General features: G+C 33.6%; 3 protein-coding genes across 9 annotated transcripts; all 3 read right to left on the bottom strand.

Annotated features, from left to right (window-relative positions):
- Positions 1-638: 638 nt before the first annotated feature.
- Positions 639-12,990, bottom strand: LOC148554377 (uncharacterized). Of its 6 annotated transcripts, XM_088493696.1 has the most exons (19): positions 12,873-12,990; positions 11,938-12,020; positions 10,010-10,094; positions 9,835-9,931; positions 9,341-9,431; positions 9,010-9,156; positions 8,594-8,773; positions 8,432-8,494; positions 7,884-8,030; positions 7,715-7,789; positions 7,519-7,575; positions 7,315-7,443; positions 7,159-7,215; positions 6,945-7,004; positions 6,628-6,687; positions 6,086-6,524; positions 5,041-5,963; positions 3,694-4,911; positions 639-2,471 (listed from the first exon to the last, which is right to left on the bottom strand). In XM_088493696.1, exons 7-19 carry the CDS (start codon positions 8,769-8,771, stop codon positions 796-798), a joined length of 5,082 nt encoding a protein of 1,693 aa, XP_088349822.1. In that variant the 5' UTR covers positions 8,772-8,773; positions 9,010-9,156; positions 9,341-9,431; positions 9,835-9,931; positions 10,010-10,094; positions 11,938-12,020; positions 12,873-12,990; the 3' UTR covers positions 639-795. The 6 variants fall into 6 exon arrangements, with proteins under 6 accessions (XP_088349822.1, XP_088349825.1, XP_088349823.1 ...); XM_088493699.1 differs by lacking the exon at positions 6,945-7,004; XM_088493697.1 differs by lacking the exon at positions 9,341-9,431.
- Positions 12,991-13,403: 413 nt separating this feature from the next.
- LOC107608518 (increased DNA methylation 1) lies at positions 13,404-15,510 on the bottom strand. The gene has a single exon (XM_016310287.3). The coding sequence runs from the start codon at positions 15,439-15,441 to the stop codon at positions 13,564-13,566; it is 1,878 nt and encodes a 625-aa protein (XP_016165773.1). The 5' UTR covers positions 15,442-15,510; the 3' UTR covers positions 13,404-13,563.
- Positions 15,511-17,827: 2,317 nt separating this feature from the next.
- Positions 17,828-21,420, bottom strand: LOC107606361 (WD repeat-containing protein ATCSA-1). Of its 2 annotated transcripts, none has more exons than XM_088493750.1 (9): positions 21,023-21,420; positions 20,520-20,940; positions 19,856-20,034; positions 19,436-19,679; positions 19,106-19,260; positions 18,918-19,007; positions 18,587-18,658; positions 18,265-18,484; positions 17,828-17,883 (listed from the first exon to the last, which is right to left on the bottom strand). In XM_088493750.1, the coding sequence occupies exons 1-8, from the start codon at positions 21,176-21,178 to the stop codon at positions 18,443-18,445; spliced, it is 1,359 nt and encodes a 452-aa protein (XP_088349876.1). In that variant the 5' UTR covers positions 21,179-21,420; the 3' UTR covers positions 17,828-17,883; positions 18,265-18,442. The 2 variants fall into 2 exon arrangements, with proteins under 2 accessions (XP_088349876.1, XP_088349877.1); XM_088493751.1 differs by having other exon boundaries at positions 19,457-19,679; positions 21,023-21,416.
- Between the last annotated feature and the right edge of the window lie 773 nt (positions 21,421-22,193).

The raw sequence follows: 22,193 nt of genomic DNA, 5'->3' as shown, positions 1-22,193 counted from the left end.
ATAATGTTCATTTCCATATTCCGATAGTTTCCTGGGATCTTTGAGATTATGAAATTGCTTGTATTCTTTTTCTTGTTAATGCACGTCTGTTGGGCTGTGTGTTAACAATCTTAATATTTATACATCTATAAAAAGTATCCGTTTTGTCAAGTGTAGCTCATTTTATGTTTTCTGCAGAATGTGAAGGCGTATCTAAGACGTGGAGCTGCTAGAGAATCACTACTACGCTATAAGGAGGCCTTTGAAGGTGAGTATCAATTTATTTACTTATATATTTTTGAATATAGTCCAAACTTTGTTTATATTCTGCATAATGTTATTCCATTTTCCTTTGCCATTTTTTGTGATGAAATGCAAAATCCTCTGTATCCAAAATTCTACTATTGAATTTCACGCCTGCTGATAGAAGATTAATAAAAGGATATGTTGTTGCTTCAGATTGATTATTAATTAATAAGACTATGGTTGTAAACTAATAAATTTTTTTAAGACAATTCATGGCTAGGTTTTGGCTAATGATTATTAGTTTTTTCAGGTCAGTTGGGATAGGATGTTAAAAGATTCCAAATTTTAAGGGAAATCATTCTACCAGGTAAATTCTGTCATATCAAATTAAGATTTAAGTGATACATGCCTGAGTTAGTTACTTAAATATCATAAATGTGTCTAAAGGTTGCATAATTAAATAGTCTACACTAGAGCAAAAGGAGTACCTATTTGATGCGATGATTTCGCCTCAGTTTAATGCAAAATTAACACGGAGTTAAGCAACTTTCTTGTTGTAAGATGCCCTCTTCAACAAACATTCCTAAAAACTTCTTTGAATACGACATTGTCTGTCTCTGTTCGGTTATTAGCATCATGGCACAATAGTATCTTCAGTCCTTGCCTATTTGTTACTCTAGATGCTGCGACATAAAGCTGGCCGTGAGTAAAAACAGGCTTTTTGAGTAATAAACCAACCTTTGACAATGATTGTCCTTGGCTCTTATTTATAGTCATTGCGTAAGACACCATTATAGGAAACTGTCTCCGTTGGAACTTGAATGGAATTCGATGATCCGATGGGCTTAGAGTCATCCTAGGAATAAACACCTTCTGACCTTTGTTCTTTCCAACCTTGCTACATGCTTCAATGATGTGTTTCCCAAGCCTAGTGACAACCAGGCGGGTACCATTGCACAATCCTGCAAAATGGTCTATATTCCTCAGTAACATTATAGGGGTTCCAACCTTTAATGTCAACTCATGATTTGGAATTCCTGAACATCTGATTGTGTTTAGGAATTCTGGTGTGTGTATGGATGCCAATAAGTCATTGTTGGATTCTGTTGGGCATGCCTTGTCTGAGCTGTAATATGTTTGTGCTTCAGTAGAATTTAAGCTCATCATGTAGTTGTTTATCTCATCAACTATTTGCAATGTTGGTGCTAGTATCGCTCTATCTTCAATATGTTCATCAATATTTTTCCCGCAAAATAGTTCTGGATATGTTACCTTACAGATCGTCTCTATTGGGTCATCCCAATCCTTAACCAGGATGTCTTCTGGGATTTCAATCCTCTCACCACAATCTCTTGGTGTTCCGTGGCTACCATCACCAATACCTAGTATCCAGTCACCAAACTCTTTTAACTCGGATGAGTTTGTGTGGGAGTCACCTGCTTTCAATCGCATGTTTTTGGTCAATGACAACAGCTTGCAACTATCCCATATGTACGATGAGTTTATAGTGGCGTTAACAATTTCTTGTCTAGTCCCTTTAGGAATTACTGGGAGAATTTGTCGAAAGTCACCACCGAAGACCACTGTCTTCCCTCCAAAAGGCTGATCAAGGCTGTTTGGATTGCTGAATCTTAATATATCACGCATTGTCCTGTCAAGTGCCTCAATACAAAATCTATTCACCATAGGAGCCTCATCCCAAATAATTAGCTTAGTCTTTATTAACAAATCAGCTAATGCGCTGCCCTGTTTTATATTGCATGTTGAGCATTCATCTAAATTGAGTGGGATTGCAAATCGTGAGTGTGCTGTCCGTCCACCGGGTAGTAAAAGAGATGCAATCCCACTTGATGCAACAGTTAGTACAACTTGTGATCTTGATCTCAGTGCAGATGCTAATGTCTTCCAAACAAAAGTTTTTCCTGTTCCACCGTAACCATACAAAAAGAATACGCCCCCTTTGCCGCTTTGAACTGCTTGTATGACTTGCTCATACACAACTCTTTGCTCGTCAGTTAGTTGTTGCATGTAAGAAGCATGATCTAAAGCTAGTTGTCTTCTATCATATCGGAGCTCATCACAAATTAGCCTATTCATCCCATCAACATACACTTGATTATTAAGTTGACTCATATCCAGAATTGACATCGGTGGAAAATCCCTAAGACTCTTGTTATAGCTGTTCAGAATTTTTTCAATTTCTATTAGTGTCAACTCCTTCAACTCATCTTCAGTAAGGACTAAATCTGTGGTAAGCCAGAAAAAATTAACATGATCGAATAAGTGGTTGATCACATTAGAAATATCCTAATTTGTCATAACTCAACAGTATATCGACAATTTGTTTTCTTGTTATATTAAAATCAAACACGCATTCTTTCCCTACATACAGTGGCGGAACCAACTAGGGCCAGTGTAGGCCGTAGTCCCCCTTTAGATTTTTTAATTACATCAAAATATTCAGTTATTAATTATTTATTTTTAGGTTTTTGAGTTTGTTAAACATATTTTTGTTATTTGTATAATAATTATATAGAGTATACTAATTTTTTTAATAATGATTGAATATTTATTACTAAAAATATATTATTTTAGTTTTGTTAACTGTTATAATAAGATTAAGTACTTCTCTTCATTTTATGTCCACAATAATATTTTTTAAGTTAGAATTTGACTAAATAATTTATTTTATTATAAATTAGCAGAGATACATATTTTTTGTCTGTTCAATGCTTTAAAAACATAATACAATATCTATAATTTTTATTATTATAATTTTAGAAATTGCTTTTAGAATAAGTTAATTATAAAAAAAAAACCAAAACTAAAAAAATTGTAGATTTAGCATGAGTTTTAAGAACTTGTCATCTCTAATTATAAAATTCTAGTTCCGCCACTGCCTATATAAAATATTGACACAAATTCATGTGTTTTAGTTTATTATGATGTTTAACCACTTAAGAGAAGACATAAAATCAACATATACTTGTCAAAAATGCGAGTTATTTAAAAAAGCCAAATCATAGATCATGCCTAGCTGACATATTTAATAATATGAAGCACCATTTCAATTTAGATATTTGAATTAACTAATATAATGGCACTACTGACAATTGTAATATTATAAAAGAAACTTCATTGGTGAATTTAAACCATAAAAATCTTTCTAATGATAATGTAACGAAATGACTTTTCTCATGCAAAAAATACTACATATATGGCTTTAGTTAACATCTTCGTCATCTAATTATCCCAACATATGGACGTCATGCGATGCTTCGTTCTAGCCTATTATACAAATTGTTAATTTTTTTCTCCCTGTAAATATATTAACATCAATGGTCTACTTGTTATAACTTATTATGCCAATGTGACATAGCCAAGGTAACAAAAATATTCACGTATTAAAAAAATAGTCCCATAGTGAGTATAATATGCATAATTGGAGTAAAATAAATTTCATGCTACCTGAATTGTCCAGAAGTGTTCGCTGCCTATGAAGTATGTCATCACATAATAGAGTCCATGTCTTTTGCCAAACATGTTCTGGTGTATCCATCGAATTTGAAAACAAAAGTGTCGCAAAGAGTTTTCTCAAATATGTTCCTGAACCCCAATGGCTGGCTTCCTCGATCGCCTCAATATATTCCTTTTCATTTTCTAAAAGGCCACGTGCATAACAGGCGTCTTTGAAAGTAGCATAGACCACATCATCTATAGTCCTGATATCCTCAAAAGAAGTTGGTCCCTTGACGAAATTGAGTAGAAGCCTTAAATAATATCTTTCACCTGATCCTAGAGGCACATAGAAAATTCTTCCAATCACAAAATGTGTTTTTCGGGGCAACCATACTCTTTCTTTTGCCTTCCATACAAACTTAGTGGGGAGCTCTGCATACGTCAGTGTTCTTGCTTCTGTATAATCCTTGTTTGCTTGAAACCATCCTAGGAACATGGATTCCTTCACGGATGTTTCTCTCAGCACATCATCAAGGTTTTCATGGTCTTTAAATACCACGTTTTGTTCATTGGGTAAATGAAACCCTAGTCTTACCACTGATGGATCTCTATAATGTATGTTATAACCAAAGATTCTCCAGGCGGCCTCACAGGGAGATATGTACCTGCAATCATAGTACATGCTGACTTCGTCGTGTTCGTCCAGGTCAGCATTCTCTGTGGCACTCTTGTAGAACGAAGCTGTTACACGATCATGGCCATTATTAACGTACTTGAACAAATACTTAATTGATCTTGATTGGTTACACCACTCAACATTTATGTGAGCCCCATATCTCATCAATAGTAGCCTGTTATGTGGAACCACATATCGATTATCAAGATCAACTCCAGACTTGTTTATAGTCCTTCCATCTTCCCTGCGTCTGTAGACTGGATACCCATCATCATCGACAGTTGAGTACTCAACGAATCTCTTGGGGAAGCGACGTATACACTTACCATTCTCCATACATGGTGAATCTTTCCTAGCCATCCCACATGGACCGTGCATCATGTGCTTCTCCACAGCTTCATAGTATTCAGGATCTAACTCCTTATCCGGTATCTCAGCTGAGATGATTTTATCAATGTCCTCAGCAGTTGGATACTTGTCATCCTTATGTAAGAACAATAGTATATGTGCATGTGGTAGTCCTCTTTTTTGAAATTCGATGGTGTATACAACTGCGCGAATAATAATTTATCCATCAGATACACACAATTACATCTCGGGGCTCGAACAAAAAAACATGTAATTATTTGTTTCACAACTTGTATAATTAAATACCTTATAATTTCGAATATCAACATTACCTGCACAAACTTTGCCAAAAATTTTGTTTGCTCGGATGTCTTTAATCAATATATCCAGTTTAGCCTTGAATGCTCTGCAAACTATGTCAGGTCTATCTTCTGCATTTAATTCTCTATTCTTAAGGAAGTCTTCCACCTCAGGCCACTTAGGATTGCATGTGAATGTAATAAAGAGGTCTGGATAACCCACCGCCTTACAAATTGCCATTGCATCCTGATAGTTTTGAATCATGTACCTTGGCCCTCCTGTAAATGATGAAGGCAATACAATACGTTTGCCGCGCGATGACGGTGTTGTTTCCCCACTCAAAACTGCTTCTTTTATTCCTTTGTACATCTCACATCTGAATTTCTCCTGTTCAAGCCTTATATAGTTTAACCTAGAGGATTCAATCATCGAATACCCATCAACCAAAAATTGCTGGAAGAGTCGCCTTGAATATAACAACGGGGAACCATCAAATAACCTTTCTTGTATTCTAAATGCAAAGAATTCTCTCATTGACACCTCCTGGCGCCCTTTCCCACCATTTTGATAACGTTTATTGAGAGGTATATCTTCTTTGTATCCATCCTCTCCAAAAGGAAATAACAAAGGATATTGTAATCCCAGGTAAGCTGGGTTGAGTTGGTTGATCCTTTGTAATCTTCCACTTTGAGTCTCGACGACAATATCCCTATCAGTCTTATCTATATCAAAGTCACCCACAATTAATGCGGCGACCTCATCTGTTGAAGGCAAGTTGTATCTTCTACCATCTTTTTCTCTTTTGCCGATTAATCTGAGCTTGACTGTGGTATTTGAATCTTTAGCGACCGAATCCTTAACCATGCGAAACGCCTTCACCAATACATTTCTCTCATCTAGCATCTTCTTTAAGTCTCTCACAATGTCTTCATGTATTTCTTTTTTATCTTCACCCCTATAAAGCAATGAAAGCAACATATATAATAATTTAAATATAGCAATATACTCTAACAAAACTTGTACTACATTTTGAAAGCGTTTTATGGTACAACATAAAATCATACACCTACTACTTACCGGATAGCAGCCAAGCGGTTTTTGATCTCATTTAGTGTATCAAAAACATACAATTGGGCAAACTTTGCCACGTTTCCTTCTGGCGGTATGAGACTTCCCATTAAATGATAGTTCTCCCCAAAAAGTGTAAATGTAGGAGGACCTCTGGAAGTATTTAAACCACGATCTATCTTTGCACCCATCGATGTGAACTGGAACATGCTATTATATGATCTGATGTTATCTCGAAAATGCTTGCTCTTGGGAGTATTATTGAACAACAACTCATACAACACGTTAGGGGCTTCTGGTAGGTGTGGAAGTTGCACCTGCCCTCCTTTACAACATAAATTGAACTTAGGATCCGCTGTGTTGTAATTTTTATTTGACCTCTCATCGTACCAAAAGAGAGCAGCACAATGTTCACATTCATACATTGCATATCCCATGTGCAAATACTCTGCAAAATCTAGTAAATCACAGGTTAGAAATCATTATGTTATCTGCTTTTTAACCCTCGATCAAACATCCTTTTAAGAAAATAAATTGCCATGTGCATATACCCATATTTGTTTGTTCACCAGAATTTACGTGTCTATTAGCCCTTTGGGATGTCTTCTTACCTGCATGATTCGAGAGTTTTTAGGGATCAATTATATAATTCAGTCTGATTTAAACAATGATAACAAACTCAATTACTAAATTAAGTACTTAGATTAAATAAAACCTTTTAAGTAAACCTTATGATAACCCTAAACTCCATGAACCTTAAAGTACCGAACAACCAAAGTCTATTTCATATGCCTTCATGTGCATTGGACCTTGTGCTATAATGATTTGAATTTAAAAATAAAAATAATGACTTTAAATTGCCTCATACTGTTGTTTGTAGGTTCATTGTTTTTAACGTCTTTGTTTCGCCTTTGGTTTGCCTTTCTACCTACATGAATAGATAGATTGTTCATATTTTAGTATTTATAGCAATTTTATTAACAATGTGCTAACAAAATTGTTCCTAGTAATTAAATCGATGCAAAATGTTTTAAACTAATGATTGGTAATTAAAATTTCATAACTTAAGCTTTAAATGGTACCTGATTTTGTTCTCTGTGATGCTCTACCACTACTAAATATACTGTGATCACCAGCACCTGTGATAATGTTAATAAATAAACACCTATTAAGAATGCTTCACTTAACTTGTTTAATCAAGCACTAAAACATAATGTGTAGTGTTTTCCGTTGCTCACCTTGTATTGGCATATTGGTGTCCACGGAATTATATGAAATAGTTCTCCCTTCCATTGTGGCTGGAACATTATTTTTGGCATCTGTGATTGGTTCACATATAAGGACATGTTTTGCACCATCCCTTGAATCTGCATTTATCCGTATCTACTGTAACAACTTTTGTCCTAATAATTTATCACTCATATTCGGATAGACTGTTTTACCTTTCATTGGAGTCCAATCCATGGTAGATTTGCTGGATGTAATTGTATAATTTGTTCCTTTTACCAAATAGGTTAAGTTATCATTAGAAATGGGCATACACTTAGATGTAATAATAAACTACACATCATATTAATTTTGTGAATCAAATATTGAATCAAGTAATAATGGGGATTACTATCAATAATTCGGCTTTACCTATTTGAGTCTGAGATACTTTGTTTAGCTTCTTGTTAGCTAATTTGAGTGCTCTTTCCATCCTAGCATGTCTTGCTATCACGGGTGGAAGTCATTAATTTGATTACACAAACTACATGGCTTGCTATATATATATTTTGATTATTAGTTGAAAATACTGTTGAATTACCTTTTGCTTGTGGGATTAGTGGTTGTTGGCTTCCTGCTGCCATTGCATATTTCTGACATCTTCCATCACATTTTTCTCGGTTGATTAACGTTCCCTTATCATCTGATATCAATGTTCTATGATACTTTTCCGCACAATTTGCATTACCTGGCAAAAATCAAGTTATTCTCAAATTAGTTATGCATATATTAACACTCATATCAACACAATATATTGTTAAATTAATTCCCAAATGGTATGGATCCCATTTCATAACTCAATCTACCGGTTAGAGCACTTGTATTAGGTACTATTAATCTTATACAAATTGATAACAACCATAAGAGTTGAGTGAATTGTTGTGCATAGGATGGCATGTTTATAAGCTTCTCCACCATGGTTAAAAATGTAAGAAATTTAGTTAGTTAATGTCATAAATGACTTTGATAAATGTATAATGTATGGTAGAATTTATCATTAAAAAAATTATTCACTTTTCAATTCGAGTTTAGTAGAATAAATGGGAACCTCTAAAATTCTAAGATGTATTGATTGTTGGTAAACAACACCTGAGGACTTCCTCTTCTTAGCTATCTTCAACGATCGTTCCATCCTAGCATGCCTTTTGTCCTCTATTAAAACAAATAAGTTTCACAGTTAGTTATTGACTAAACTCACATTTGTTTACTGATAATTAACCAAAGCAAAATAAATATCGCTTGATCTACTACCCTTGTAAATTTCTTTGTTCAGCAAAAGTGGACGGTCATCCTGTGTTTGTAATTTGGTCTTTCCCTTTTCGTGTATGGACTCTGCATTGTTAACCCTTGGTCTAAAAGCAAGACTTTTGCTGTTCTCCATAGTCTTATGTGGCTGTTCCAATGAAATATTTCGAGCAGCTGCTTCCATACCTGTGTTAGTCATCATATGAACCTTAACGTTGAGAAAAACTAAAGTCTTGATGACCTGCTTTCAATATCAATCTACAATGGCAGCTCATTTGTCTAATAATATATCTAATCAAAGACCATCTCGCCTATACATCCATTCAACTTATGATATTGTTGAATTAGACTTCCATGGTAGCATAATGTAGTAAGTTACTAAAACTACATACATCAATTATATACTATTTAGCGTTCTTCACCTGATGTAGTGTCAACGTCTACATTATGTAGGCTGGTTCCAGCATATGCAGAACTTCTCACTTCTCTGTTTGATAGACTTGTGTATCTGTCGGTCCAGTCTTCATCCACCTTCCTCTTATTCTTAGAGTAGCCTCCCCTTTTATGAACTGCAAATTTTACAAATGTGAAGAAACAATCTCTATTAATAACATTTAGCATTACTAAAGAGCTATATCCACTTAGTATTAACTCGAAAATGTAATTCATGTTCAATGCGGGTAAATAATTTGTGCTACTAATGAATGTGAGTAGTAAATTCATTTAGTTTTACATACTGCTCAGGATATTTACCTTCAAGATTGCTGCTTGAGTTGATTTGGATCTCTATAGTAGTGTTTGGTGGAGAGACAGAGACTGAAAGACTGAGACTGAGAGACAGAGACTAAGAGACAGAGACAGAAACAAATCTCAGTATTCTGTTTGGTGTAAAGTGGGAGACAGAAACTAAAACAAGAATGAAACTCTAATTTAATTTTTACAAAAGGTAAAATTGGAATTAATTAATTGAAATGAGCGTATTTTAGGTATAAAATGTTATTAAAGTTTCAGTCTCTGTCTCTAAAAATTTCAGTCCCCTGTGTCCTCACTTTTTGGAGGTACTGAAATACTGAAATTTTAGGGACGGAGACAGAAATTTTAGTACCAGTCTCTGAGCCAACAAACATAATACTGAGTCTCAGTCTCTCAGTCTCTATCCCAGTACCTCAAAATAAACGCTACCTATAAGAGGTGTTCTACCACCTATGGTTTATGAAACTTTCTGGTTGGAAGAAGGAAGACCTGACCTTCTTATCGGCCTGATTTGTCTGACTATCCAATCCTAAGTTCGGAGAAAACAGGTATGCAATTTATCTCGTGTTGATTTGTGTGAACTTTGCACAGCTACATGTCCCAGGTTGTTGCTTAACATGTTGTTAGTGGCATATTGAATATTGATGTAGTGGTGTTTAGATGACATACCTAATACGTCGTTTGTCTTAGAAGAGTGAGCTCAGTATTGCCATTGTGCGGGTTGCATTTTCACTAATTCTCTTCAAAGCCTAAGCTGATGCATATGGAAAATAATATCTCTCACCCACAATCCCAAAAAGTGTATTGTTCAGATAATCCTAAATAGCCATTAGTTTAGTTAGATTAGTTGACCGCACAGGCTCTTTTTCATTTTGCTAGACGTAATGTGCATAACCTCATAAAGATCTTAAATAAAATTCATTAGTCACCGTTAATATATAATTGTATGTCCTATGCTAACGGCAGTTTATTTTATTGCCAGTCACATTTATTTTATATATTTTAAAGATTGATGCACAAGTTTTTCGACAATTAGAAATTAACATCTCATCTATTACTCTATTTTCATAAACCATGTTCCTTCAATTTATCAAATTTCTAATTTTTCAAATTTTTTTTACATGTCTCTATTCATTTAATAGTCTTGACTAACATTACCTTATAATTAATATTAATAATAAACTTGATCAATAACCTCTAGTAGAATTTTTTTCATTAATGAATTTAATTTTATTTATAAATTATTTTATACGAAAAACTATCCTATTTTTTTTGTCATTAACCCTGTTCATTAAATAATTATTCTATTATAAAATATTTCATGTTACGAAACAAATAACATATATATTATATCTTTTTTAGATTATTTAACTTTAGAAATTAAATTATAAATTTTGAAGTCAAATGATATTTAATGCTACTAAAAAGAATTGTTACAAAAAATATTTGAATTTATTTTACTTTTTTTATAATTTCATTCTCTTTAGTTTACATAAATAATTGTAGAAATTTATTGGATGAAAATAATTATTTTGCGAATTAGAATTTATATGAGTCATTCTTTGTTTGAATGGCGATATATTATTTTTGTATTTACATTTTTTATTTAATATATCAAAATCATGTAGAAAAAGTATTTGCTTTCTATACCTTATCAAAAATTTATACTTAAGTAAATACTATAATTAATATATATAATATATTGTCAGAATTAGTTTTTACTATACCACATTATATCATTATATTATACCACAAAATTTACTACGATATAATTTTTGGTTTTAAGAATTATATAGATTATTTTGGAAATAATTAAGAAATCAAAAATTTATTTATTTAATTTAGTTTATATCCAGTTGCGGTCACTCTTACTTGGAAATAACTACTTAAAACGATAAATTATGTCTTTAATTTCTAGCTTAAATAGTAATACTAATAATTAATTCATTAACTTGATTACTTGTAGAACCCTATCAATAACTTAGTAATTATTGATATACTTAACATTAATATTTGCTAATAACACATATTATTTCTAGCCAATGAGTAATAGCTCAAATGGCATAAACTCCCCATATTCATCTAAGAAGTTGCGGGTTCGAGTCTTCATATCTTTGGTAAAAAAAAAAAAAAAAAAAAAAACATATATTATTCCTATATATAAAAGGATCATCACGACATCCTCTAATGTAATCTGCACTCAATATGTGGACGATAGAAAGTGTACGTTTTAAGACGCCACCACATTTTAACCAGTGCATCTATGGTGGAGCAATGAGCTATAATCCTATTAATCTGAGATATATGGTAAAAGCTACTCTTTTTTAACTATTATTCCACCCTTCAGAGTAAATTTAAGTTAAGTATCTCGTGTGCAAGTTCTAATTTTTAGAAGCCAAAAAAAAAAAAAAGGAAAATAATAATGATAACAGCCAATAATTAAGAATAACAACGACAACGTCAACAACAATAATAATTATAAATATGATTAACAATAATTACTAAATTTGAATAAACACAATTAACAATTAAAAAAATTAATCACTCATTTGAATAACTAACATAATTACTTAATTGGTAATTACTAAATTACTTACATATAAAAGATTGTCAAGATACTCTATAATGTAGTCTTCAGAACGTGTGATGTTAGGATCTCCTATTTTTGTTTTTTTTAACACTGCAAAAAAATCTAACAATTAATAATAATTTTTTTGATAAATATTTATCGCAAAGATTAATAACTAAAAAAATATACTAACAGTTACTAAAATTGTATACTAACCATAATCAATACTAATTTTGTTTTCTCAACACATTTTTTAAATAAAACAAAAATTACTAAAACTATATTCGAACAATTAATAATTAAACCTGTTTTTTTAATAAATAATTAAATTAATTAAATAAAGCTAGAATTACTGAAAATAATAAATCTGTTTTTAAAAATAATTAAAGTAAAATTAAAATTACTAACAAAATATGCTAACAATTTTACTACTAAAAAATATATAGTACCACTATACCAACAGCTAATAATAATAATTCTATTTTAAAATAGGATTTAAAATAATTAATTACATGTTAATTCATTAATTAATACTAATCAACTAACATTAACACTAACACTAACTAACAAGACTATTTGAGAAAAGGATAAATAGGTCTCTGATCTTTTGTTCCTGACCATTGAAAAGTACTTTTAAATCCCTAACCTTCACAAAATTTGGATGGATCAGTTTCTGACGGAAACATTTGGACTGAGGAACTGATCCGTCCAAATTTTGTGAAGGTTAGGGACTTAAAAGTATTTTTTAATGGTCAGAGACAAAAATATCCGCAGAGCAAAAGGTTAGGGACCTATTTGTCTTTTTCTCTAAACAACTTTTTCTCTAAACAACTGTTACTAACAACTAGCAACTGCTCTTATTAAGACTGATCAACTAGAAAACAATATCAATAAATTATATACTTTCAGCATACAAAATTATTTGAATAATTAACTAATAATAATATTAACTAAATTACTTACTTGTATTGTAAAATACTGGTTGTATTCTTCTTTTTCAGAGTGAAGTTTGTGATGAGCTCGTGACTGTGGAAGCCTGGAAGGTAATACTGAGGGGGGTGTGGGGTTTGGTGCTTTGAAGAAGTGTGAAAATGGGAGATAAAAACTATAAAGTGATGCATGAGAAGTGAAAAGGGAAAGGGAAGCTTGTCACGGGTCGGGGAAAGAGGAGCACGCCACGTGTTGAGCCCCTAGACATTCGGCACTGCCAAACTGACAATACGGAATGCACGTGTGTTGGGCCATTTTTTTTGGAGTTCACATACTAAAGCCCAATATTAAAAAAAAAGTTCGGGCATTGTCAATCCAAATATGAACCCTTAATTAGTCCAAAAAAAAATATGAACCCTTAATGTGTGTTGGATAGAGTAAAGGAAAAAAGAAGATAAAAAGAGACCCCAAATATGCGATCAACCTAAGGTTGTAACTTGTTTACTAATAAGCAAAATTAGCATATATAATAGCACATGGAAATGACAAAACACAGTGCAAATCACATATAAAAAGTTGGCAATTAACATAACCTTGCTACAACCTTCAGCAAGTATGTGACAAACTGTTTTAACTTACATTGCATAACAGACACATCTCAGTAATGCAGCAAGCAAAACTAAACATACACCATGTTCACTACTTCCAACTCCATGCAATTGTTTTAGACCTCATACAGCATCAAAGGTTGCTTCAATGATTTGTGGCACAATGTTGTGTCTGGAAAATTTGCAAGAGGATAACCTACATAGTAATACTGATCTGAGTGTGTCATTTTTGCAAATCCAAATGAGTTTGTCCAAGTTTCTATTAAATAAGGAGCAGCAGGCAATAGCAACCTCTCAACACCCAACTTAACCAACAGCTTCTGAAGCTGACCCATCAGAATTCGACACATTCCCTGATTTCGATACTGGTCCCTCGTGGCGACAAGCGGCACTTCTGCAACCTTTTGGCCATAAATCCTTGTGTTTGCAACAGAGATCACCTCATCATTCCTCTCTAGAATCACAGTGTAGAACCCTGTAAAGTTCATACGTGGCAGCCATGAATATCTGCTGAACATAATATCTGCAGCAATGTCTCTTCCAAATACAGGATCTATGATGGGCTCAAAACACTCATGAATTACTCCAAGTGCAACATTTAGCTTGCTCTCCATTTCAGTAATGCTTCCATTGTCATCATTGTCATTAGTGCTTTTCTTGATGCTGGTCAACAAGGTCCAAGTTAGATTACCATCACCCACAAGAATTGGTTTTCCCAACATGTTATTCAGTGTAAAAAATATCTTCTGACAAGCTTCATTGCAAAACCAAAGCTTATTACAATCAGTTTCCATGTTCAGAAAAGCAAAGCCTCTAGAAGCTAAACATCCAAGGTGGAATCTGCGTTGACACTGAAAACAAGCTATAAAATTGTTAGCCAAATGACTTTCCTCTCTAGAAGAATCTTCTCTGCATTTGGGACGGTTGCAAATTCTGCAAGAGCATGAAGGGCAGAACCAATCACCAGGGGGAACATGATCAAGGCCAATACATTCGGCATGGAATGAAGCCGGACAGCGATCACAGAGAAGAATGAAACCCCCCTTGAGACAAATTGAACAAATGGAATCATTTTCATGATGATGATCATTATCCCCATTGTTGTTAGCCTCGATCATCATCAATGCTTGTTTCTGGCAATCCAACAAAGACCTTTTATCTTGTTCCAAGAAGATACTAGCAGAGGGAGGTTGACCATTGCAACCGGCATGAACCTCGAATTGAGAGAGTGTAAGCAAAGATTCACAACAATGGCAGACAATACCAGAACGAAGCAGCTTCCCTCTCTTCACGAATTCATTATCTTTCCCTCCACAGCAGAAAACCCACGCCTCCTGCGCCACCACATTGTTGTCAATCAGCCAAGAAAGAATCGTTCTTGGATTCCGAAACGCCGGCAAATTACCATTATCAGAAGAACTCCGTTCCCTTCTTACTTTTCTTGCGGCATTAGGAATTTCACCAGAATCACGACGACGACCGCCACCGCCACCGCCACCGCCACGAGAACTAGAACGAGGACTTACTAAATTGGATACTTGATGAGACGAAAGAGTCCAATCTTCATCGTCACTCGGTTTCTTGCGTCTCCGAGGCCTACCACCGGTAACCTTGGAACTCGTTGGTTGTTGATCAGAAGACGGTGATGCAGCAGGTAGAGATTGGGATTGAGATTGCTGTGATCCTTGCAATGAATTGGAACTAGATGAAGAAGAATCTTTCTTTTCCTCTTCAATGCAGGCTTTGCATGCAGTTCTGAGAGAAATGTAGGTCTTACCAGAAGGGGATTTGTAACGAAGTTCCCAGCGAGTTTTCTTGTCGCAATAAGAAAAGATCCAACCCAACGAAACGAGGTGTTTCTTCGCCTTCAAGCTCAGGTCAAAATCGTGTCTTTGATCCTTTGACGCAGAACATTGGTACCATTCCACCACGGCACGAGGGCAATTCTCTCCTTCAATTCTGATCTCAGGACAGGGTTTACCACTCAGTGACATTGTTCCAAGCTTTTCAATTCGAAATCAGAAGAATCATCAGCATGGCGGAGTAACTGACAGAGAGCAAGAATCTTCTTAATTGGGGGAGACTTTTTTTTAAACAATCTTTCTAATTCCTAATTTTGAATAGTGTTTTGTTTTGACTGTTTTCTTTATTTTCACATTTATTTATTTTTTTATTTTTATTGTGCAATTTGAAAGATTTTAAAAATCTGTTATTCTCAAAAGAATTCAAATTTTATCGTTTGAGTAATTCAAATATTTTTTTTTTGTTAATCATGGAAAATTAGTTTCGTATATATTCTCTAAAAAAATCAATCATTTAAATGAGTTGAAAATATCAGCCAATCTTCCAGATTTAGATTATATTTATGAAGACTACTTGGAATTTAGAAATTAAAGCTTGATATATTTTTTTCCATTCTACCAAATCTTTCTAATTCAATAATTTGATTGGATGCATCTATAGTTACATATTATTCCAATTAATTTTTTATATATATATATAAAGAAACTAATCAAGCATGAATAGGGTAATTCTAATGATTTTTGCAAATCTTTTATGACGAAGGCCTTAAAGTTAGTATTTAAATTTTTATGAATAAAAATGTGTAGGTATAAAAAAAAAGAGAATATTTATATGATAACATCTTTATATAAAGATGACATTGTAAACTTTTAGATAGTTAATCAAACATATTTAGTTAAATAAATCAATTCATTTAATGGTTCACGATGTTATTTTCATGTAAAGATGTTATTATGGGAGTATCTATCTAAAAAAAATACATTGAATATATTATACTCATCAATTTTTTCTATTTTTAGAAATACTAGATAAACAAATTTAGAATTTAGAATTTGAGCAACTACATTTTTTTTAACTTATACTTTTTACACTTTTAATAATACTCTTAAATACTTGTTAACAAAATCCTCATTAATTGTGATTTTTAATATACCAATAACTAAAATATACATTTATTGTCAATGTTTTAGAGTATATATTCACCCAAAATATATACATTATTCCTAAATTTAAATTGTTTACAGGTTCTTAATGGTATGGATTTTTAAAAGATTCTACTGATGATTTTATTTTATTTTTCTTAGAGAAAGAGAAAGAAAGAGAGGGAATTTTTTTATTGAAATAAAATTTAAAAAATTATTATTTTTTCAAATCTAATTTTTTAATTTTAATTTTTTAAATACGATTTTTTTTTTTTGTATTTAGGACAAGTTTATCGCACCCCGGTTCCCCTTATCTCCAGCGAACTTCGATATAGATGAGGAAAAAATAGCTATAAGGTTAATAATGACAATCATTATCATCGTCTCCAAAGTATACGAGAGTACACACGAATAGACAGGAATAAGTTGTATTTTTTTTTTGGGAAATAGTGATTTTTTTAATTTATAATTAAAAAATATTTGTTAAATATGGTTTATTCTTGTGTACCTGTGTATTTTTGGAGATAATAGTTGTCATTGACGCAACGATATTGAAGAAGCCATACTTGTTTTTTGTGTTTTGTGTATTTTTATATACTGTTTGGAGACTTATATCCTCTTTGGAGACGATGATAATGACTTACAAATTTGAATATCCGAAAATTTGGGTAAAGTTGGCCGGGATTAGACCAAATTGTGACCACTTATTTTATTTGGTACAAATTGTTCAATTGATTTTTATTTTTGTTGCAAATTTTTCACAAACTCTTAAATCCTAGTTCAAAACTTACTACAAAGTACAAACACATTCTCCTCTCTATATAAAATTTAACTATGAAATAATAAATAATACAAATAACAAATGATTTCATACTATTTTATTAATTTTAATATTTTATAAAACAAAATTATTTTTAACTAAATTATAAAATAGATAAACTATATATATAAGTATTTATTAAAATAAGTCTAATATTTTAATTTTTTTATATCACATTTATTTATTTATTTTTATTGTGCAATTTGAAAGATTTTAAAAATCTGTTATTCAGAAAAGAATTCAAATATTTTATCATCTGAGGAATTCAAATATTTTTTTTTGTTAATCATGGAAAATTAATTGCCAATGAATTATAACTCAAATGACATAGTCTTTTCATACTCATCTAAGAGGTCGCAGATTCGAGTCTTCACACATAAATATACAGACATAAATTTGGATACTCTCTATCTCAAAATTTGAAAGTAAAAGATAATGGTGAAGTTACAACTTCATCAAAAGGAGCTTCATTTTCTTGGAAGAAGTTTAAAAATAATCTTAAACAAAACTATCCCTTTATTTAAGCAGTTTCTTTATTTTTTTTTTTTTTTTGTTTAACTTATTTAAGTAATTTTTGTTTAACTTATTTAAGTCAAAAAAAAAAAAGGAAAGGAATCAGTTCCGAACTAATTACTTAAAATCTAAAAGAAAATAAACAGAAATACAATGGGCTTGTTTGGGTGAGCTTTTTAAAAAAGATCTTTTTTCGAGTTATCTTTTTTTAAAAGATCTTATAGAGAAGTAAAAGTAATTTTATGTTTGGATATCTCATGTAAAAAGGTCTTTTTATCAATCAATTATGTTTGGGTATAACAATATAAAAGTACTTTTTTATTTATTTATTACATGAAAAACATCTTTTTTTTAAGGAAAAAAGATCTTTTAAAAAAAGATGTAAATTACAGCTTCTCAAAAAAGATCTTTTTTTTATTTTACTAGTGCTTTTACTTTTACTACTAGAAATTTGCCAAACACGTTAAAAAATAAAAAAAGATCTTTTTTCATTGAAAAAAGATCTTTTTTTAACAAAATAATGGCGCCCAAACATGCACAATATCTATACACAAGAAGCGGTTACTAGTATACAATTTTGCCATCTTGTAATGCAGTGATTCAAATGAGCTTCAATACCAGAACAAGCCTTTATTTACGAATCATACAAACATCTAGTGTCAAACATATGCATAGACGAAGAACACCGGAAGGATGGAACATATATCGAGTCAAAACTCAGTTACTCCAGCTGTCCTGATCTTCAGCAATTCCTTCTTCCTGCAGTTCAACACAAGGTGTTAAACCATGACATAACGAAAGATGCTTTGACCTGGCATACATGTATGATAATCTTAAACAACAACGGTACAGAGTGCTTACCATTTCATCTGAAATTAACCTAGCAGGTGACCACACAAGAATTTGTCTATCATTCCCACCAGTGTATAATTCCTGCGACAACCATAAACTGTTAGAAAGTACATAGAGCTTGGTACTATGATAATAGTATTATAATTCATATAAATTACAATGCCATAGATTTTGAGACAGTATAATGCATTTTGGCAGTTGCTTATAAGTGCAAGTAGCTTGAGATCTATAACTTGTGTCATTCCGGTTTCAAAGGTTGGATATTTCCTGAATAACTAGTATAATTTTTATATGGATCATATTCAACGACAGAGAATGGACAACCACCTCATCAACATACCTGATCTTGTTCATTAAACCAGCAAGAGTTCACGCATTCATAGTGGCCACGAAATGTTGCAGACGTGCTCCCAGACCACATGTCAAATGCCTGAATAGCACAAACAAGAGATCAGTAATCCACATTCTATTTGTATATCTAATGTATGGTTAAAATATAGTATATAATAAAATGAAGGAATAGTGCACCTTCACAGTTCTCATGCATGGAACAAAAACGCGGGTTGAATCCTGAGAGGTGGCTAATTGAATTGGTTTATTTGTTTGCAGGCGTACGGTTTCAAAGTTCACTAGCGTGTCACAGCCAGATTCAATATCCCACAACCTTAGTCTTGAATCAGACCCTGTGTTCCAATAGCATAGGAATAAAGGGAAGACAACATTTAGAATTTTAGATACGAACAAAATTTTGAAGAATAAGAAGAAAAGACAAGTTTAACATAAAGTCCCATACAAAACCATTATTGCAATGCATAGGGATTTCTTATAATTATGGAATACAATAACTAATGAAAAGACCTGAGCTTAGTAGATACATGCCATCATCTGTTACTTTTAACCCTGTCACAGCACCATAATGAGCTGTTGCGCGATCCTGAGTGGACAGCATTCCTGGATGTAATCTCTGCTTTATTGATCCCTTGGATGGAACTCTACCAATCACAACCTGTCTGCTCCCATTCCCATTAGGAAGCTTTTTTTGTGAAACGCGAACTTTTGCACTTGTTGTTTGGCCAGCCGAGGAAGACTTAAAAGTCGACTCCTGTTAGAAATAAGGCTTTGGGATTATTAAGTATTAACAATCATTGATATCGAGTGTCACAAAAAATCACTTGAACCAATCTTGTTTACATAATTAAGATAGCCATGACTTGTAAGAACAATCATTGAGACTTGCTATTAGCAGTTATGGAATAAACCAAATGAAAATTGAACCACCTTGTGCGTCATGGAGCGTTTAAGTACGGATGGGCGTCTTCCAAGCTGAGTCCGAGATTGATCTAAAACAAGGAAACAGCCGGCTCGTCTAATATCCCAAAAACGTATCGCACCATCGCATCCCCCAGTCATCAACACCCATTCACTTGAAGTAGACCATTCAACACTCATTACTCCATCTGCTACCACGGAAAACATGTCTCAGCCCAATATAATTTCCCGCAAAACGCACCATACCAAATGAATGCATCATGAATTTATGTTAAATAATTCGGCTCCGGCAGCACTTATATATTAATGCTAGGGGGCCAGCAACTTTGTGATTTGTAGCCATCAAATAGCCATCAATGATGGTTTTAATGGTGTGAGATGGGTGTGAGATTTCATCCAATGGCTCACTTTTCTTTGCTGGTTACATGCTGGCCAGAATTTAACAAAATTGCTGCCCCCTATACTTTTCCATAATTATTTACCATAAGAAAAACAAAAAAGCCAGTGCGGTTTGTAAGTAAAAATCATATTAAATTGAGAAGACACAGATTATGCATGATTCAGCTACTTCACCAGCCCATGGCAATTTTAATAGTTTCCATATCCATTAAAAACAACAGGGCCATCCAAAGACATGTAAATTACAAAGTATGATTGGGATTGAGATGCATACCACGGTGGCCGGACAAGGTGTGAGCAAAAGCACCAGAAGCAACGTCACAGAGGCGGACTTGGACATCCTCGGTGGCGGCGGCGACGAGCATGTGAGAGGTGGCCAAGGGGGACATGGCAGTCCGATAAACCTTGCCAGGCATCTTGAAATTCACCACAACCTGAGTGGTGTTGGTGTCCCAGACATTGATGTGGTGATCGAAGGAGCCAGTGATGAACAATCCAGTGTCCACAGGGTACCAGACGGCGGAGGAAACAGCATACTTGTGCGCCAGCTGGTGCTGCTTGTCCACGAGAAACAGACACCGGTGCTTGGATATGAGGCCACCGGCTTCGTACTCGGTGGGGCGCTGCACGTCGAAGACGGCGACGGAGGCATCTGCGGCAGCGGATAGCAAGTATCTTCCCTCTGTCAAATCAACCTGATTTCACGGTCAAAGAGGAAGCGGATGCGGATGCAGGATTAGAATAAGAGGCGCGAAGCAGAGGATGATAGTGACAAACCTGAAGGGAGTTCAGGGCGCCCTTGTGAGGAGAGAGAAAGTCTTTGTGGTTTGACAATTGGAGGTCGGAGACGCGGCGGGACTTGATCCGATTGGAGAAACGATGTGGGCGCAAATTACCAAATTCCCTGTCTCTGATCTGCTTCCACGTATGCATTTCCTAAGCATCTTTGAACGCATAACCCTCCCCCTCTCTCTCTGTTCCCCCTTACCCTCTCTTCCGAAGAACAACAATTTCCACTTTCTGTTGCTGCTACTGCTTCTTCAGTTTCCACTTTTGTGCCTCCCTTTCTGTCTTCCGGAATCTCCCCAACGGAATCCTCTTCTGTCCTCAAACGTTAAAATATCGAGCTTACTTATCACTTATCACTGGCCTTATCCCATTTCCACATTCTACCATATTATTGGGCTCATCGCTCCTAAATATGGCCCAAATTATCATTTTCCGCCCAGCATTATGTGGTTTCTTTGTTTTAAAAAAAAAGGGGTAAAGTATATTTTTTGTCTTTGAAGTTTGATAAAAGTTTTAAAAATATCTCTAAGTTTTATTTTGTTTCAATTTTGTCCCAAAAATTTTCGATTTGCATCAAATATATCCCTAACGGCTAATTTTTCAAAAAATTTAAGATCGATTTAACAAAAATTTCATAAGAACAACCCCTCAACACAATCAAATCAAGTATAATTTTCATGTATTGTTGTTATATTGGTCTTAAATTTTTTGAAAATTTAGGCTCCAAGGGTATATTTGATGCAAATAAAAAATTTTTGGAATAAAATTAAAACAAAATAAAACTTAAGAGTATTTATAAAACTTTTGCCAAACTTCAAAGACAAAAAATATACTTTACCCAAAAAAAACATGCGGCTTTGTTTCCTGTAGTTAAAACTCTAGGAAAGTTTCAAGACAGAAAAAACTAGGGTGTCCATGGATCGGATCGTATCCGCAGATCCGCGGTAAATATCCGCATCCGATCCGAAAATTGCGGATACGATCCGATCCGCAAATTGATTGGATCGGATCCAATCCGATCCGCACTCTTTGCGGATCGGATCGCGGATATCTGCTCTACATCCGCGTATCCGATCCGCGGATCCGCAGATCCACACTATAATAATTAAAAAATAAATAAATATATATATGTTTGGTATTATATTTACTTATTTGTATG

Source organism: Arachis ipaensis, chromosome B7 (assembly GCF_059453495.1).
Source record: "Arachis ipaensis isolate K30076 ecotype BB chromosome B7, ASM5945349v1, whole genome shotgun sequence".
NCBI classification, from domain to species: domain Eukaryota; kingdom Viridiplantae; phylum Streptophyta; class Magnoliopsida; order Fabales; family Fabaceae; genus Arachis; species Arachis ipaensis.
Note: the sequence above shows the minus strand (reverse complement) of the source record. Positions and strands in the feature narration are given on the sequence as shown.